This window comes from Leucoraja erinacea, chromosome 7, assembly GCF_028641065.1.
Source record: "Leucoraja erinacea ecotype New England chromosome 7, Leri_hhj_1, whole genome shotgun sequence".
In the NCBI taxonomy this organism is placed as follows: domain Eukaryota; kingdom Metazoa; phylum Chordata; class Chondrichthyes; order Rajiformes; family Rajidae; genus Leucoraja; species Leucoraja erinaceus.
In genome coordinates, this window is record NC_073383.1 from 30,001,571 (window position 1) to 30,022,055 (window position 20,485).

The 20,485-nt window shown below is 40.3% G+C and overlaps 1 protein-coding gene across 1 annotated transcript in view; it reads right to left on the minus strand.

The window, feature by feature from the left end:
• The window catches only part of baz2ba (bromodomain adjacent to zinc finger domain, 2Ba), a 153,465-nt gene that overhangs the window by 60,949 nt on the left and 72,031 nt on the right, over window positions 1–20,485 (minus strand). The window contains 6 exon segments of the mRNA XM_055638807.1: window positions 5,196–5,261; window positions 9,661–9,722; window positions 9,828–9,920; window positions 10,001–10,211; window positions 13,942–14,043; window positions 14,498–14,606. Coding sequence (XP_055494782.1) covers window positions 5,196–5,261; window positions 9,661–9,722; window positions 9,828–9,920; window positions 10,001–10,211; window positions 13,942–14,043; window positions 14,498–14,606 — 643 coding nt within the window.

Sequence of the window (20,485 nt, forward strand, 5' to 3'; positions counted from 1 at the left end):
GAAGAAATGACCTACAATACTTAGACATTTCCAGAACATTTATTTGCCCAAGTATAGTGTATCTTCAATCTAATGCCACCGTTTACAGCATCGAGCTGCTGTGAAAACAACACGCAAACACAGAACATAGGACAGGGCAGCACAGAAACTGGTCTATGGGCCCGTAAAGGCTGTACCAAACATGATGCCAAGTTACACTAATCTCTGCCTGCATGTGATCCATATCCCTCAATTCCCTGCCTATCCAAAAGGCTTTCAAATGCCACAATTGTATCTGCCTGCACCACCACCCCTGACAGCGCGTTCCAGGCACATGTCACGCTCCATGTGGGAAAACACCTTCCCTACACATCTCCCCATCTAACCTCAATGCTACACGCTCCAGACCTTAACATTTCCAACCCAGGAAAGCGATTCTGACTGGCTCTGTCCTTCACAATCCTATATATGTCTATCAGGTCGAATCGTCTCAGGAATTCTCAGTCAGCAATCCAGGAAAGAAAGAACTATAAACTATCGATATTAAAAAGTGATTTTACTAAAAGCAAGATAAATTAGGCCATTCATTGAATAAATATTGACACCACATACTTAGAATATTAGTATTTTAAGGATCAGAAAGTTTGTTCCACAGTAATTATTATTCACTATAGATTTAAAAACATGGTTAAAAGTCACTCAGTGCCATAGTAATTTCAAAGGTTTTTACAAAGATAACAGTGCACAAAATACTTTAGCACATATCAAATCGCTTAAATTTGATATGGGTGCTTCTGTGTAGTTTGCAACTATACTAATGAGGAGCAGGGTATAACCAACAATTTCCATATTTCTGCATTTAAACTGTCTCATGTTACCATGCTTTTTACATATTAAAAGAAGATGCAAACTGACAGTCTTTGCCGTCATAATAACCCACAGAAAACTGGGAGTAATATTTCCAAAGATTTAAAAGAGAAAAACATTTGTGCATGCCCATTTATTCATGCTTTAAAAATTGATTAGCACAAACAGATCTGCTAAAATCAGTGCAGCAAAAAGACTTCCAAAATAAGGGCCATTTGCTTTGTTACAAACCCTGACACCGGTAAATTCCTGTGTGTCCTGACAATAAGCCTTGGATGTTATATATTTTTACAAGGTCATAACATTAAAGGTTTAATAAAAAGAATACTGCAACTATTAATTCAAGAAAAATACACCTCCATTTAACATTTATTTAATCTCCATTTTAATCCAAATTGGGTCACTACATCAATCTTACTTGAATTAGATTAGATCAGATGTACAAATACTGAATCCTGGATATTAATAAACTGCATTTTGGTAATTTTAATACAGTAATATTTCCTAGAAAAGAGGAATATAAATGTAAATTCCTCGGACCAACACAAAACAACATGCCTTTGCATCTCCATTATTATTCCCATCTTTAACTAAATCTGCAAAATCATAGTGGAATGCAATCAGATTTCAAAACAGATACATTGAATACCTCGGATATAAGAACCAGAAAAGGGTCAGCCATATTGCCTCTACGCTTGCTCTAGCCTTCAACAAAGTCACGCTTGATCAGACTTCTTGGCTTCAACTCTATTTTCTTGCATGATCCTCACAACCTTCAAATCCCCAGTGGAATTACTAAGCATATTTCCATAAAGAAATGCTGACAGCTCCTAATCATTTTATGAATTTATGTGCTGTTAATTTTTCCTTAACCACAGATGCCAGAACTTTCCAGTTGACAGATTTTGTGCTATAAAACCTTTAGTTCCCTGCTTCTCTCTCTACCTCACTTCTTGAATATTTCCAAGACACATCCTGCATTGCGCTTTTCTGCACTCGTCCCACATTCCTCTGTCCTCTTAACATCTAAAAATCTGTCTGTCTTGATACACTCAGCAAACAAGTCTTCACAGCACTGGGTAGGGAATTAGAAACATGTATACCCCTTAGGTGGAGTAATTTCTTTAGCTCAGCTAAGGAAATGTCATTTCAGCATCTAGCCTATAAAGCCATTAATAAATGTTGTATGCTTCAATGAGATCACCTCCCATTCATCTAAACTCCAGAGAGTACATGCAGAAATAATGTACATTATACTTTCCTGGAACTTTTAATAAATGGTATAAACCATTGAAACATTATTGTTAGGATATGGTCGCTCAGCAAATTCAGATTCTAAGCTTAACTAAATGATATCTAAAATATATCTAATATTGTACTTTTTCCAAGGTCAATCATAAGGTAATCTCAGTGCCCCTCTGAGAAATGGCAAAAGCATAATGCGTTTCTTAAAAGCAAGCAAATACAATGCAGATTTTTGGGTCCAAGTGTGCTGTTTTGGACTGAACTGTTCTAAAGGATACCAATGATGTTCATCTGTTCCCAGGTAAATATCTGTGGTTCTCAGCCAGCCCGGGTTGTTAAGTACAAGTAGGCAGGGATGCAGATGGCAGGTACAAGTAGGGGACATAAACAATGATGTAAACATAGCTTGATTCAAGACATTCATTCTACATTGAGTCGGTGGGGGCGCTGCAAGCCCCCACTAAATAGAGTTAAAGCTGGCGCCCTGTCAGCAGCATGTCCGTTTTTTTCAACTTATTTTTGTTTTTTCAGTATGTTTTAAAGTATGTTTTTTTGTGTTTCTATGTGTGTTTTGTGTGGGGGGGGGGGGGAAGGGGGAAACCGTTTCGGTCGCCTCCTCCATGGAGAAACTTTTTCCAGGTCGCCTCCCCCATGGCCTAACAACGGGGATCGGGCGGCCTTTCCCGCAGACGCTCCCGGAGATTTAGTGGCGGGCGCAGCGAGGACTCTCGGCGTGGAGCGGGCGAGCCTTCGCTGGGGCTCGCCGGAGGGAAGCGCTCCGTTTCACTGGCCCGCGACAGCCGACAGCCTGAGCTCCAGCTGGCGCGGCGTCTACAGCCCGGGATCCCTCATGGGGGACCCGGGTGAAGAAGCTTCCACCGCTGGCCCGCAGTCAACTTCTACCGCGGACCCAGCGTGGACTTACCATCGCCCCTGGAGGGGAGCTTCGACCACCGGCCCTGCAGTCTGCGGTGCTTCTGGCTGCGGCGGGGACTTTAAATCTTCGATTTAACACCACAAACACCACTTTCTGCATGGAAACTCCCTTGGGGAAAACCTGGCTTTCCACCATCATTTCCTAATGACCAAACCTCCTGGATGAGGTTGCCAATGCTGTACAGGTGTTGGATGTCTTAATCGTGTAACGCAAATATATATATTTTTTAATTCTTAAAAAAAACCGTGCAAAACCAAAATCATTTAGAAGTCAGTCTCCCTTTAGTTTTATCCTCTGCTGATCAGCAATCGCCATTGAAACCAATGATGTGATGTAAGATCCAAAAGTCAATGTAAGGTACTCTCAGCACGGGTAGCCCAGAAACAACGAGTCTAGTATAGTTTGATAAATTTGGAGACTTTCACCTTTGGCCACATAAGAGCCACTTCCTTCATTTTAAAAATGGTAAAAATATGTGATTTTATTGTTAACTATTGGAAGATTTGGACTGGAATATATTTTTGAGCCAAGCAACAAGTTGCCTCTCTGAAACAGAGCAATTGACATTTTTCATCACAAAAACAAAATATATGGTCTTTCAAAGGCATACAAAAAGGTTTTACCATTACATTGCACATTGCCTCAAGAGAAATCTTCAAACCTCACATCTGCCTCAAATGTTGCTAATCGACCAGTTAAACATGTAACTGACTAAATAAACGTAACTAGAAGTAACAGGCATAATAATGAGAAAGTAATCAACAAAATTCAAGCAATTTAAATCTCCTTAATTTTACAAGTCTGCCTTTCAATTATCAGTAAATCTAAATAAAGCCGCAGGAACACTTCTCAACAATGTTCCTGGCCATTATTTCACAGTTCTATTTAAATTATTATATTTTGCTTAAAATAACACTATTAAGAAAAACACAAGATAGACACAGTGCTGGAGTAACAGCGGGTCAAGCAGCATCTCTGGAGAAAAAGGCTGGGTGATGTTTTGGGTCGGGACCCTTTTACAGACTGAAAGTAGGGGGAGGAAACTGCAGGGAAATGTTTTAAGCAAAATACAGCTCTGAAATAAAGTTGTAACTACAATCCTAAACTGTTTATAGAAGCTTTTTTAAAAAAAACAGACTGCTGGAGGAATATTAGGAAAAAAAGACTCCATCGGTCATATTCTTGTCTCAAGATTCCACCGTCTGCACTCGTGTATCTCTATAGAATATTAGAAATGCCTGAAAGAACTTACTCCACATTCCAGATGTTTTATGTTGAAACTTTGGGCTTGGAAATGGAAATGTTGCCAGCTTTACAGGGAACTGGGATTTACCACCTTTAGCTATCTATTTCTGTGATAAAGATAGATGTCGGAATTTTAGCAAGTGCTAATGCCTCCTTAATAAAACCACGTCACAAAACAAACAAGGAAGAATTGGAATTCTGGCTTCTGTGAAAGAACGGTTTTCAGCATTTGGATAAATGTTACCTTTAAATAAAAAAACTTTAAACCACATAATTCACATTGTTTGAATGTCTGGATTGTAAATCAAATAGGCAGGCCCCAAGCCCAAGAAGAATGACGGTATTGTACATGTTGACGATCCTTGAAGATTTGAGAACACTGTCAAATGATTATGGTAGATAAGATAATTTACATTCCACCACATAGACATAAATAGAAAAGAAAAAAAACATTTTGTAGAGGGGCATCTGAATAGGTTTCTTCTGTTTTAAGCAGCTACTGGATATCTGTAATGGAGGGTGCAATAGAATATTTTTCAAATTAGCTCTAATTAAGTTATCGAAAACTGGATCCTCCATGGCTCTGTGTCTTTGGTGGAGGATCCAGGTTCTTTTTTGAATTTTGGAATTATAAAATTTATAGTTTTACCCAAAGATCATTTTGGCAAAATAATTCTAATTTCCTAATAATCCATGAATTTATCACATTTCTTTGTTCATCTTTCACGTCTTCCTTTTAGCTGTTTTTTGCTTTCACACAAATTAAGATTGCCAAGAAATGTAACCTGCTTATGCATCAGATTCTGGAATAGCCCTTACACATACACTGCAAAACACAAAACAAAACTGAACCATCTACATATCACATCAGATAACATATTTTAAACTATAACATGCAAAATAAACCCCATTGTGATTCTACCTCTAACATTTGCTGAGCTCTCAGTTCTTTTTCCATCCTAATCTGCTGAATTCTTCTGATTTTCTCCTGTCAAGAAATAAACACAGAATCAACACTAATTAAATTTCATATGTATGCAATAATTTTGTCCATGGATAATGAATAACAAACAAGATTCTACTGGAAATACAAAGGCACAGACATAGGAATATTTCATTGTTTACCTGTGGATCTGAGTGCCATTTCTGGAGGGCACGAATATTGAAGATAAAAGCTTTGAAAATTGCCTTCATTGGGAATGGCACTCAGGTAACAAAAATACAAAGTTGTTTTAAAGCTGGCTAGGTTTTATGCACAAACTTCTAGATCTGTATATTTCATTTGAATTAATGCTCATTTAACAATAAGATTAAATGCATGTTGCCGCGATGGCCACTTTTCTGATAATCTGTTCAAAATGAATTACCCAAGTAATTATATTTATATACACACACACTTTCACAGAATTATGTAACATTTGCAGCTGTTAAATATTAAAATATTTCAGTATATATCATTCACTATATTTGTTATGCACTACAAGATTTAATCTTTTTTCAATATATTAAGTCCAGAGAAGTATTGCACAAAGATGAAGCAAAATATAGTGTTTGTAATTAACTGGAATGTGCAATTGTTACAAATATAATGCTGCAAATCCTGTCAATCATGTTAATTACTTTTTCTGTATGCTTATTAATTTTTTTTGTAGTCACCTACATTTATGCTCATCAAAAAAAAACAATTGAACAATGTTCTTCTTTTGGAATAGTCATAAAACCTTCCCAGGTCAAGTTCAGATCCTGTCTGATTTAGGAAAACGTTTTACTTTAGGAAAACATTGCTATAATAATCCTACCCAAATGAATAGCTTTGGACACTTCACAGCTATGAACTATATATTTCTATTATCCAGCATTCTTAGAATCCGAAGCGCAGCAATAACTGGTGACTGGTGGTGGGCCTGGTCTCAGACAATGATGAGAGGGCCTACCGGGAGGAGATGGCTGATCTAGCACTCTGGTGCCAGGAGAACAGCCTCCTCTTGAACATCAAAAAAACGAAGGAGCTGATCGTGGACTTTAGGAGGGCACATCATCCGAGGACGTACACTCCATTGAGTATAAATGGGGATCCTGTGGATAGGGTGAACTGTTTTAAATATCTGGGAGTCCACATCTCTGAGGATATGACATGGTCATCACACGCCTCAGCACTGGTGAGTAAGGCAAGGCAGCGCCTTTACCACCTCAGGCAATTGAGGAAATTCAGAGTGTCTCCGAGGATCCTCCAGTGCTTCTACGCAGCGGCGGTGGAAAGCATCTTGTCCGGGAACATTACCATCTGGTTTGGGAATTGCTCTGCCAAGGACAAGAAGGCTCTGCAGAGAGTAGTGCGTTCGGCCGAACGCACTATGGGAACTTCACTCACCCCCCTGCAGGAACTATACAACAGGAGGTGCAACTCCAGAGCAAACAAAATCATGAGAGACCTCTTCCACCCCTGCAACGGACTGTTCCAGCCGCTACGGTCAGGCAAACGCCTCCGTTGCCATGCAGTGAGAACGGAGAGGTTGAGAAGGAGTTTCTTCCCAGAGGCAATTCGGACTGTAAACGCCTTTCTCACCAGGGACTAACTCTCCAGAACGTTTTTCCTTCTATTATTTATTATGTAAAAGAATATGTGTGTTATGATTGTGTTTATAATTTGTTTGGTTGTTTTGTTGTTTGTCTTTTGCACAAAAGTCCGCGAGCATTGCCACTTTCATTTCACTGCACATCTCGTATGTGTATGTGACAAATAAACTTGACTTGACTTGACTTGACAAATCATTGGCATATTCGTAAAGTGAGTCTGGATTGTTTGGAAAGTTGGCTAACATTGCCCTGAGAGGTTAGGAAGGGATGACCTGAGGTCAGCAGCTGAAACCTCAACTGCCTTATGATGGTGGGATTAACACTGGGAACAAGCAAGTAGTTACCGGAGGAAGTTCATTTTTCAGGACATTATGGCTGGAGGAGATTACAAAGAGGATCAGGAGAAAACTGCTGGAGGTGTGGAAAAAATACCAAGATTGTGAAATCGCTTATCCAGGTTAACAAGAACAGTGAGAAGCTCAGGCAACCAATACAAATAGAATATGTAAAAATACATTATGCATTATTAGGAGACAAGTTACAGTGCATTCAGAAAGTATTCAGACCCCTTCACTTTTTCCAAATTTTGTTACATTACAGCCTTATTCTAAAATTGACTAAATTCTTTTTTTTTTTAATCATCAAACTACACACAATACCCTGTAATAAAAAAGCGAAAACAGTTGTTTAGAAATTTTTGCAAAGTAATTAAAAATAAATAACTGAAATATCACATTTACATAAGTATTCAGATCTTTTACTCAGTACTTTGTTGAGGCACCTTTGGCAGCTATTACAGCCTCATCTTCTTGGGTATGATGCTACAAGCTTGGCACACCTGTATTTGGGTAATTTCTCCCATTCTTCTCCGCAGATCCTCTCAAGCTGTCAGGTTGGATGGGGAGCGTCGATGCACAGCTATTTTCAGGTCCCTCAAGGATGTTCGATCGGGTTCAAGTCCGGGCTCTGGCTGGGTCACTCAAGGACATTCACAGACGCCACGAAGCCACTCCTGCGTTGTCTTAATTGTGTGCTTAGGGTCGTTGTCCTGTTGGAATGTGAACCTCTGCTCCAGTCTGAGGTCCAGAACGCTCTGGAGCAGGTTTTCATCAAGGATCTCTTAGTACTTTGCTCCGTACATCTTTCCCTCGATCTTGACTAGGGTCCTAGTTCCTGCCGTTGAAAAACATCCCCACAAGCATGATACTGCCACGACCATGCTTCACCATAGGTATGGTATTGGCCAGGTGATGAGCGGTGCCTGGTTTCCTCCAGATGTGACGCTTGGCATTCAGGCCAAAGAGTTCAATCTTGGTTTCATCAGACCAGAGCACCAGAGAAACCAACCCTTTTGGCAAACTCCAAGCGGGCTGTCATGTGCCTTTTACTGAGGAGTGGCTTCCGTCCGGCCACTCTACCATAAAGACCTGATTGGTGGAGTGCTGCAGATATAGTTGGCCATCCGGAGGGTTCTCCAATCTCCACAGAGGAACTCTGGAGCTCTGTCAGAGTGACCATCGGGTTCTTGGTCACCTCCCTGACCAAGGCCCTTCTCCCCCGATTGCTCAGTTTGGCCGGGCGGCCAGTTATATGAAGAGTGCTTGTGGTTCCAAAGTTCTTCCATTTAAGAATGATGGAGGCCACTGTGCTCTTCGGGACCTGCAATGCTGCAGAAATTGTTTTATACCCTTCCCCAGATCTGTGTCTCGACATAATCCTGGCTCGGAGGTCTACGGACAAATCCTTCTTCTTCATGGCTTGGTTTTTCCTCTGACATGCACTGTCAACTGTGGGACCTTATATTAGCAGGTGTGTGCCTTTCCAAATCATGTCCAATCAATTTAATTTACCACTGGTGGACTCCAAGCAAGTTGTAGAAACATCTCAAGGATAATTAATGGAAACAGGATGAACCAAAGCTCAATTTTGAGTTTCATAGCAAAGCGTCTGAATAGTTATGCAAATATGATATTTCAGTTATTTATTTTTAATTACTTTGCAAAAATTCCTAAACACCTGTTTTCGCCTCTTCATTCTGGGTTATTGTGTGTAGATTTATGATTGAAAAATGAATTTAATTCATTTTAAAATTAGGCTGTAACGTAACAAAATATGGAAAAAGTGAAAGGTTCCGAATATTTTCTGAATTAATAAATCATACATTTTTGAAATTGCATATGAATATCTGATGTACATGGAAAATATGTTGCATGGAAGGGAGGGAGAGGGAGGGAGAGGGAGAGAAAGAGGGAGAGAAAGAGGGAAAGAGGGAGAGAAAGAGTGGGAGAGAAAGAGATGGAGAAAGAGAGATAGGGAAAGAAAGGGAGAGAAAGAGAGGGAGAGAAAGAGAGAGAGAGAGAGAGAGAGGGAGAGAGAGAGCGAGAGGAGAGAGAGAGAGAGAGGAGAGAGAGAGAGAGAGGGAGAGAGGGGAGAGAGAGAGGGAGAGAGAGAGAGGGAGAGAGAGGAGGGAGAGGGAGAGAGAGGGGGAGAGAAAGAAAGGGGGGGAGAGGGGGAGAGGGAGGGAGAGGAGGGAGAGGGGGGGGAGGGAGAGAGAGGGAGGAGAGAGAGAGAGGGGGAGAGGGGGAGAGAGGGGGGAGAGAGGGAGGGGGAGAGGGGAGGGAGAGAGGGAGAGGGAGAGAGAGAGCGAGAGGGAGGGAGAGAGAGGGAGAGGGAGGGAGAGGGAAGGAGAGAGGGAGGAGAGGGAGAGGAGATATATATATATATATATATATAAAAGTAAAGACTTAAATGACAGATAGTTACAAAGCTGGTAATCTTCAAAGCAGCAAATGACACACATAGGAGAGTACCTGCTGTCTCATCATCTTTAGATGTTCCTTTTGTTTTCGCTTTTCTTCTGCTGCCATTATTGCTGGAAAGAATATTTGCCCAGTAAATTCAGCTGGTGTAAATAAACAATCCAAAATTTGATAATTTTTTTGCAGAATATCTAACAATAATTTCCTTCAGTACTCACCTTGTTGTTTTCTAGCTTCCTTAGCCCGTTGTGCCAATGCCTGCTTTTCAAGTTTCTGCAACATCTTTAATTCTGCTGCTTTCCTTGCGTAGGCTGCATACATGTCAAAAACATTCATTAAGTAACTTTAACGTGATTATAAAATGTGGGACTATTTATTTATACATGTTTACCTTGAGCTTCCAATTTTCGCAACAATTTTACATCGCAGGTCTTTTGCAAGTCTGGCCTTGCAATATTTGGAGGTCTGCCTTTGCGACGTTTCATTTTTGACTCATCTCGAGCACGTTGTTTTTCTGGATTTGGTGGGCGGCCTCGCCGCCCTTCCATTGCCTTTATTTTGATCATTATTTCCTCGTTTTTTAAACGACACCAGTGCATACCCTGAAATAAATGCAAGACTTTCTTAAATATTGGTCTGAGTTCCCCTTTCGATGTTAATTAAACCTCATTAAGTTCATAGATGAATTAATGCAGTATTGCATTTTTATTTTAATGGTAAAATAATCTTTCATAGATTAGCTCGCCAAAGATTCAACCAAAATGGGAATAGTACCTCAACTTCACGCTGCACAGACAACAACACAAGATTCTCAAAATTGAAGTAAATAATTTCACATAATAAGCATTTTCTGTTTATGTTTCAGATTTTTATTTTAGCTCCATAATGTTTTCCACTGTTAGATAACTCCTGGCCTGGAAGATTTACAGGATATCTTTTCACATACACTGTATCACAGGCTGGATACTTTATTTAATTTAGAGTGGCTGCCTCGAGAAAAGATTTACAAATTCCCTTTCCCAATTTAAAAACATAAAGGAATCTGAGAGGCACTTAAGTCTGAATGTCCAGGTATTCAAGTTCCTGTATTTTCTCAGAAAATAGAAGAGGGAAAAGAGAATGGCCTGGGTGGCAAGCATCCTTGATAATATTTCCAGCCTTCCTGTAATGCTTTGGGAAGATGGATTGAATGGAAGGAAGTGACAAGCATGTGATGGACTGGGCTGTATTCACCATTCTCTGCAGGTTCAGACAATAAAGAGTAGGACAGTTCCCATATCAAGCCAAGGTGCATACCATCAGAATACTTTCAATAGCGCATCAGTAGAAGTTTAAGAGAATGCTTGTGGATATGCCAAATCTTCTCAGATACCCAAGAAAACTCATTGCACCAGTGTTTTGCAGGTGATATGGATGTCAAGGAAACTGAAGCTTCTCCAGGGCAGCTCCATTGATGAGAACAATTCACAACCCTGCTTCCTTTGGACAACAAACAACTCTTCTGCCTTGCCTTGTTAACTTCAAAGGCCAGGTTGGTCTGACACCATGACAGAAGGTTCTCAGTCTCTTTCCAGTAGTCTCAAGAGAAAGGCATGGTGGCGCAGTGGTAGAGTTGCCACCTTAAAGCACCACAGATCTGGATTCAATCCTGACTGCGGGTGCTGTTTGTATGGAGTTTGTACGTTCTCCCCGTGACCTGCGTGGATTTTCTCCAGGATTTCCATTTTCCTCCCACACTCCAAAAACGTACAGGTTTGCAGTTTAATTGGCTTGATAAAATTGTAAATTGTCCCTCGTGTATGTAGGATAGCGTAAGTATTTTGCGGGGATCGCTGGTTGGCGCAGACTCGGAGGGCTGAAGAGCCTATTGCCATGCTGTATCTCTAAAACTAAAGAAGGTTTTGACCATTTAAACCTGAGATACGTTATATGAATTCCCACAGGCTCAGCTATTGAAGCACATTTTTAATTCTTTGAATGCAATTGAGTGCTCCATAACAAAACTGAGATAGTACTAGACACACGGAAGAAACTTCTCACACAGGTAAACTGGGATTCCTGGACAACCTACCAAACCTGTTAAACTCAATGGCAAGGTGCTCTTTGAACAGCACATTAGATGTGTATTGTCCTGAAAATGAACCTGAAAATCATGATGGAGTACAGTAAAATTGATAATCCAGCATTGTCAGGTCTTTGATGGTACTGAACTAGCAGATTTTCCAGACCATTAGATGTTATTCCCTTCAAGATTTAGTCGCTTTTCCATGTTAAGCAATAATATTATTTTGCTCGGTCCACCACAGGTACTCACCTCCCCACCATCGAAGGGACCTACAGGCAGTGCTGCCTCAAGAAGGCAATTAATAACAAGATCCCACATCACCCTGGCCATATTCCTTTTCCGTAGCACCATTAGTAGGACGGAGCAGGAGCCTAAGAACTGTTACCTCCAGGTTCAAGAATGTCAGCCATTAGATTCTTGAACCACCCTGCACAACCTGAACTTCAACCAGACCTCAGCAGCGAACCACTAAAGAATTTGCACTACAATAGTTGCTCAACATACCTTGGCTTTTGCAGTGTCAAGGTCCCATTCACTTAGAAGAAATTATTAGTTATTGTACATTTATTTTTGCGTCTAATATGCCTGTCAAACTACTGTAAGTAAGAATTTAATTGTTCTACTTCACATCTGCTGCATATGACAAATAAACACTCTTGACTCAAGATCTTGTACCAATTAATGATAAGGTAATACGGAAAGGTACATGGAAATAGTTGGTCTCCAAATTCTGAGGCGGTGGTTTGTCCCAATTTTTCATCTAGAATTTTGAGCTTTTACAACTGAAATGAAGAATCATAAAATGTACATAATTTATAAATGTCTACATTTTGTACATGGCCTACAGGACATGTAGTTTAGCGACTGGATGTGCACATCCCAAGAGGGTATTTTAAGCCTCGGTATGAGGAACTACAGTACATTTGACTTGTTCCTTCTGCATGGTGTTACTGTAAGAAATGTGATCATTGAAATAAACCTCATGTTTTACAATTACTATTCTCAAGCTAATATGAATCTCCATGATATTGCAACTTTGATCTGCATTGCTATTCAGAATATCTCAATTCAAACCTACATCCACATGTTTAGTGGTTGTTGCTGCTGCATGTATGATTCTCATTTACAATTAAAAAAAAGTTTTATGGCAGACTTTCAGAAAAGCAAAATTAGCAGGTTTAATTGTTTCAAGAAGGATATAAAAATAACTGATTTTATATCCATTAATATTTTTAATTAAGTCTGATGCATGTTCTATTTCCACACTAAGAAATGAAGTCTTGCTGGACTAAAAAGTTACGACGTTCCGCTCCTCCTGACCGGCTTTCCTCGGGTTGATTGACCTTAAATAATGTTCAGATGTTATTGCTCTATACAAATGAAATTTGATGATAAAAGTCGAATTTATAAATAATAAATAATCATAAAATTGCTGATGTTATTCAATTTCTCCTTCAGAAATTACATGCCAGCAAAAGTGATCCTATATTATCCAGGTTTAGCTTCCCCCACAACACTTCCTCCTTAACTGAGTCCTACTACGAGTACATAGAACTAAACACAAAGTGCTGGAGTAACTCAGCGGTTGAGCAGCTTCTACAGAGGGAATGGACAGGTGACATTTTGGGTTGGGACTCTTCTTCAGACTTAGTAGAACCAATTACCTTCTATTACCTTTTCTGACAAGTTTTTTTTTCCTTTCGAGCTTCATAATCTTCTCCATCTTTTGCTCACAGCTATAACATATGCTCTTGCCCGGTGCCTCAGGTCAGCGGATCAGCTGCTCCTTGAGGTACCAAGGTCTAAGCGGAAGCTCAGAGGGGATAGAGCCCTTTTCTGGAACACCTTGCCGATCAGACAGGCCCCTTCAATGTCCATCTTTAAATCCTCCCTAAAAACTCACTTTTATTCACTGGCTTTCGACACTGGCTGAGACATTGTTCCTGTTTTAGTGCTTTTAATGTCTTTTAATTTTTACTGTTTTTATAGTCCTGTCGTCTTAATGGTTTTAGTAGTTTGTAATAACTTTTTGTTGACTTCCCATGTACAGCACTTTGTGGTAACTGATGTTGTCTAAAAGCGCTTTATAAATAAAGTTATTATTATTATTATTATTATTATTATTATACACCAGTAGCACACTCTGGCACAGTGGAAAATGTCATAAACTGGAGCTTGAACCACAGATCATCCTGGTTTAAGGTGCCTCAGTCCCTTATATGAAGTACAAAGCTATGACTGAAAAGGCCATCCAAGGCTTGCATTACCTGAGGCCCATCTCTGGCTTCATAGAAGTCACCAACACTCATTTTTGAACTGAAGCTAAAGTTGTCCCTTGTAATATCAGTTACTCCATTCCTTGTAAGGTACTGCAAAAGAGGAGATAAATACAAATAATTATTTGAATCATATATTTTTTTTAAAACAGACTTTACAAATAGTTAATAAAGACCAAACCTCTGAGAATGTATTTACAATGAATGTAACACTAGCAAGTTACATGGCAGGTAATTTTTAGAAATAAAGGATATCAATTAACATTGCAGTTTCAAACAGACCACTGCATGTTAACATTACAAGCAATTACTATAATTACTTTAAATGTTTTATCATGGGATTTTCCATCAGAAAGGATAAATCCATGACATAGTTCACAAAGGTTTATTTTTAGGATGCAAACAAAATATTTTTACCATTGCAAAATTGAAACTTGTAAAAATAGACAGTAGAACTTATTGCATTGGCATGTAGAAAAGCAATTCATGTTATTTATAGGCTAACTGAATTCAATTGAGATTCAACGATTTAAGATGCACCAAATACCTTTATTACTTCAGGGTACTGGCGAAGTTTTTTCCCACAAGGAGCATAATAAATCACCTCTCCCTGAAGACGGCCACTGACAGTCTTAATCCGGGTTTCTCTCTGCCACCTAATAACAGAGAAACAAATTAATTCGAAATGACAAGCGACAATCTCAAACAGCTTCACTGTTGTTTCTCACGAGCATGTTTAGGGTTTGGAACAGTAATATTTGAATACTGACCACTTCCCCCTTGCATATACTCATCACAGAACACAATTTACTTTAGCTGCAAGAAAGGAACTGGCTGGGCTATGAAATAATTACCAACAATTTCCAGTGAATTACCGTGTGATTGAACGATTCCCCTACCGCATCACTAGCCTCTCAGACAACACAGAGAAAAAAAAAAATCAATGCCGAGCAGCTGCAGGGAAGTCACCCAGAAAGCTCATGTATGCAAATAATGACCGCCTAGTTGAGAGAAAAGTAGGAGAAGAGCTTCCTGAGGTATCCAGGTTGAGAACATGTGTTGATAGAAACAACCCATGCTGTGGATGATGTGTGACTTGAGGAAAATTATTACATTTGAATTTGTTTCGTCTCTCCCTGCCTCTATTTGCAATTTTCGATTCCTGTATTATTTCTGTTTACCTCATGAAATAAAGGAAGGAAATGCACAAAGATTTAAATTCTAATAAACATTTTGTACTAAAATAGCAGTTCCTTTATTCAAGGCAAAGAGAACCGTAGGAGGTAGTGATACACGTAATATGCTAAGTTTTAATCTGCAATTTGAGAGATAGTAGGCTAAATCAGAAGTGTCACTGTTGCAGTTGAACAAAGGGGACTATGAAGGCATGAGAGAGGAGCTGACCAAGGTCGACTGGAAAAGGATCCTAGCAGGAATGACAGTGGAACAGCAATGGCAGGAATTTCTGGGCATAATCCAGAAGATGCAGGATCATTTCATTCCAAAGAGGAAGAAAGATTCTAAGGGGAGTAAGAGGCAACTGTGGCGGACAAGGGAAGTTAGGGATGGAATAAAACTAAAAGAAAAGGTGTATCACATAGCAAAGAGTAGCGGGAAGCCAGAGGATTGAGAACAACAGAAGGTAACAAACAGGGCAATATGGGGCGAAGAGATAAAGTCGAGGGTAAGCTGGTCAAGAATATAAAGAAGGATAGTAAAAGCTTCTTTAGGTATGTTAAGAGAAAAAGATTAGTAAAGACAAATGTAGGTCCCTTGAAGTCAGAAACAGGTGAAATTATTATGGGGAACAAGGAAATGGCAGAAGAGTTGAAAAAGTACTTTGGTTCTGTCTTCACTAAGGAAGACACAAACAATCTCCCAGATGTACTAGAGGAGAGAGGATCTAGGGAGACAGAGGAACTGAAATAAATTTGCATTAGGAGATAAATAGTATTGGGTAGTCTGATGGGACTGAAGGATGATAAATCCCCAGGGCCTGATGGTTTGCATCCCAAGGAGGTGGCTCTAGAAATTGTGGATGCATTGGTGATCATTTTCCAATGTTCTATAGATTCACGATCAGATCATGTGGATTGGAGGGTAGCTAATGTTGTCCAACTTTTCAAGAAAGGAGCGAGAGAGACAACGGGGAATTATAGACCATTTTGCCTGACATCGGTGGTGGGGATGATGCTGGAGTCAATTAATAAGAAGTAATAACAGCGCATTTGGATAGCAGTAAAAGTATTGGTCCAAATCAGCATGGAGGGGAAATCTTGCTTGACTAATCTTCTGGAATATTTTAAAGACTTGACAAGTAAAATGGAGGAAGGAGAGCCAGTGTTTGTAGTGTATCTGGACTTTCAGAAAGCCTTTGATAAGGTCCCACACAGGAGACTGGTTTGCAAAATTAGAGCACATGGTATTGGGGGTAGGGTATTGACATGGAACCCAGCAGGTTGGCAGACAGGAAACAAAGAGTTGGAATAAAGAGTCCCTTGTCAGAATGGCAGGCAGTGGCGAGTAGAGTGCCACAAAGCTCGGTGCTGAGGCCACAACTATTTACAATATATATTAATGATTTAGATGATGGGATTAAAAGTAACACAAGAACATTTGCAGATGACACAAAGCTGGGTGGCAGTGTGAACTTCGAAGAGGATGCTAGGAGTTTGCTGGGTGACTTGGACAGATTGAGTGAGTGGGCAGATGCAGTATAATGTAGATAAATGTGAGGTTATCCACTTTGGCGGCAAGAACAAGGAGGCAGATTATTTTCTCAATGGTGTCAGATTAGGAAAAAGGGAAGTGCAACGAGATCGGAGTGGCCTTGAACACCAGTCACTGAAAGTGAACACGCAGGTACAAAAGGCAATGAAGAAAGCTAATGACATGTTGGCCTTCATAGTGAGAGGATTCGAGTATGGGAGTAAAGAGGTCCTTCTGCAGTTGCACAGGGCCCTTGTGAGACCACATCTAAAGTATTGTGTGCAGCTTTGGTCTCCTAATTTGAGGAAGGATATCCTTGCTATTGAGGCAGTGCAGCGTCGGTTCACAAGGTTAATCCCCGGGATGGCGGGACTGTCATATGAGGAAAGATTGGAAAGGCTGGACTTGTATTTACTGGAATCTAAAGGATAAGAGGGGATCTTATAGAAACGTATAAAATTATAAAAGGTTTGGATAAGCTAGATGCAGGAAATAATTTCCCAATGTTGGGGGAGTCCAGAACCAGGGGCCACAGTCTAAGAATAAAAGGGAGGCCATTTAAAAGCGATGATGAGAAAAAAAATTTTCACCCAGAGAGTTGTGAATTTGTGGAATTCTCCACCACAAAAGGCAGTAGAGGCCAATTCACTGGATGAATTTAAAAGAGTGTTAGATAGAGCTCTGGGGGCTAGCGGAATCAAGGGATATGGGGAGAAGGCAGGCACGGGGTACTGATTGTGGATGGTCAGCCATGATCACAATTAATCTGGCTCGAAGGGCAACATTTTCTGCACCTATTTTCTATGTCTCATATTTCTAAAATGGGTTTGAGCATCTTTTAATTTCACTTGTGCATGTCAGTACAAATGCATTATGAATCATTCGGCTATTAGGTAACTGAAACACCCGGTTAGGAAAGCAGCCCAGCATTATTTCTTATAATCTATGGTGTGCATTCATTTAAGGAAATACTTACTGATCTCTATGCACTAAAGTGAGGAAACAGGAAGCAGAACACTACAGGCCAGAGAGCTGAAAATTTGTAATTTTGAAAATACATGGAAACCATTATGTAAGTAGAGACAGAACATATAGCAAATAATAAAATAATTATGAAAAGTTAACAAAGTTCTACAAAAGGGAAGCAATGTTTGATAAATTTATGAAAGGTATTTGGGGATGGAACACGCAGGGATAAAAGGGCCCCAATTGTTTGAGTTTCTGAAAGTCATTCAATAAGATAGCACAAAAGAAAAGATACTGCACAAAGCATGTGATCATGGGGATCGAGGTAATATTTTAGCATGGTTGCAGAAATGACCAACTAACAGAAGATATCGGGTAAATGGGTTATTTTTCAAAAACACGCAAGAAAGTACAGATGCTGGAATCCGGAGCAAAAAGAAATATTGGAGGAACCCAGCAGGTCTGGCTATGGACAGGCGATGCTTTGGGTCAGACCCCTTCATCAGATTGAATACTGTAAGGGAAGAAAGCTGGAAAAGAGATGTGGGGCAGGGCAAAGCCTGGCAAGTGATCAGTGGATACAAGAGTGGGTTTGATTGGCCGATGGGTGGAGTCAGTGACAAAGACTAGAGGTGAAAAGGAAGCAAAAGGGTGTCACTTAGGGGAGAAACCAAGTGAAATATACAGCTGGGTTGGGGGATGTGTGTGCAAGGGGACAGGGGAGAGGAAATTGGGACCCTGGATGGGAAATGAGTGTACAACGGAGGGGAAAAGAGCAGGGTGACTGGAGGATGTGGGAGGTGCTGAGAGAAATTGAAACACACTGAGGTGGGGGTGAAGGGTAAGGGAAAGAAAGAAGAAATGTTACTTGGAGAATTCTATGTTATGGAAAGATAGTGGATCACAATGTTGATTACAATAGCTACCATCTGGCAACAAATTATGTATTTTTGTTCCAAAAGCATAAATCCTGAGAGCAAAGAGAGGCTATTCATCCTATTACATCACTACAAGCACTATGAAGGCCTATCGCCTTTCCCTTGTCAATAGCAGAAACAGGACTTTTGGCCCATATCTAGCCGATTGTATACTTATCTGCACGTTTCCATAACACTGTTCAATGCTTCGACTACTTATCAACAACTTTTTCAAAGCAATGCAAAAGTCAGCATCTCTCCCGGATTCTGCTTAGCTTTTAAATGTCATATCACAATTTTTAGAAGATAAATACCTTAGCTATCTTCCTTCTTTATTAGTTCAATGGGCTTTGAGGTTTTACCTAATTTACATCTTCAAAACTTTCTGTACGCCAATAAATTATTACAAAATTATGCATTTCTATCATTGCCACATAATTATAGTCAATTACTTCTGGGATCATCTCACAACGTCATTCTATGAACCTGCTTGATATCATAATTCACCCAAACTAGTGGTAGTATTCTACAGTATATTGTGGTTTTATTCTATATTTTATTCACATTTTCACCCTATTTGCCATTTTAAAGTATTCATATACATGAAGTCCCACCCATGTTGTACTGCTACACCTTTGAAAATATTAACATTTCCACTCCAAACATATTGTGTCAGATCATGCTCAATCCAACCTATGGCCTGTGTCAAAACACCTTATCCACTCTTTCTAAATGCCCATGATTATATATATATAAGGCATATAGATGTGCAGGGAATATACATTAGGTGTAGGTTAATTAAGTGATGGTCTTTGCATCATGTTCAGCACAGACATCGTGAGCCGAAGGGCCTGTTTTTGTGCCGTACTGTTCTGTGTGTTCTATAACCAGTCCCTCAGTTGAATACATTATGAACCACTGGATTCGGTGCTGAGCCAAGCAACAAAACAGTGGGGCAGATTGTCTCCATCTGCCCTCTGACACTTTCGACATTTCTGAGCAGTGCATGTGTGTGTAATTCCTTCTCCGTGGATTGTCACCTTGTTGTGGTGGAGCGGCTTGTGTGGTCCTGAGATCTTGAGAGCGATGCCGTCTTGAGCTATGCTCCTGGTAGGGCCACCTAAGGTCGAGGGGGAGTTCTCTGACAAAGAGCAATCCAACCAAGACCTCAACAGTGGAACAGGCGGAGGATGATGGCTGACTTTGGTGGAGTGGCATAACAGCTGGGAAGGCGGATGAAGGCTGCACCATAAAAGGGTCTCCGGACGTCTTGTACTCCATGCCACTGGATCCTGACCCAGATCTGTCAAGGACAGTTGGGTGGCTGTCTGTGCACCAGTCTCACCATGTTAAACAAAGTCACGCACAGGCGTCCTCCATATAGGGAATCCACCCTAACATCCTGGATTAAGTCCTATGGTGACCAGTGACGACGGGGGCAGGATTGTGAGATCTGGAAGACCCTAGTCATGAGCTGGCACATCAGGCAGTGGGTGCTGGATTCAGTCACTGGACTCGTGAATGAGGCAGAAGAGCCCTTCGGCAGCTGCACCCACGATTGAGCAGTCCCCTAAACTTCACTTCCCTGGGACCGTAAAGCCAATCATCTCATTTTACCCTGCACTGATGCCTAACTTCTCTAATTTCCCGACCTCTAATTTTTTCCTGTTCTTCAAAGTGTTTCTAGTTTTGGCACTGTTCGGCACAAACATTGTGGGCTGAATGGCCTATTCTTGTTCTACTGTTCTAGGTTCTAGTTTTTGCTGGTTCATTTTCCTGCTTTCGTCAATACAAAAGCTAGAAAACTGAAATAAAAACAGAAAATGCAGGAGCCATCTGAGGAGGGAGATATAAGATTAACATTTCAGATCAATATCCTTTCAAGGACATTGATCTGAGGTCTTAGCTCAATTGCATCCTTACAGGCAGCCAGAGCTATAAAA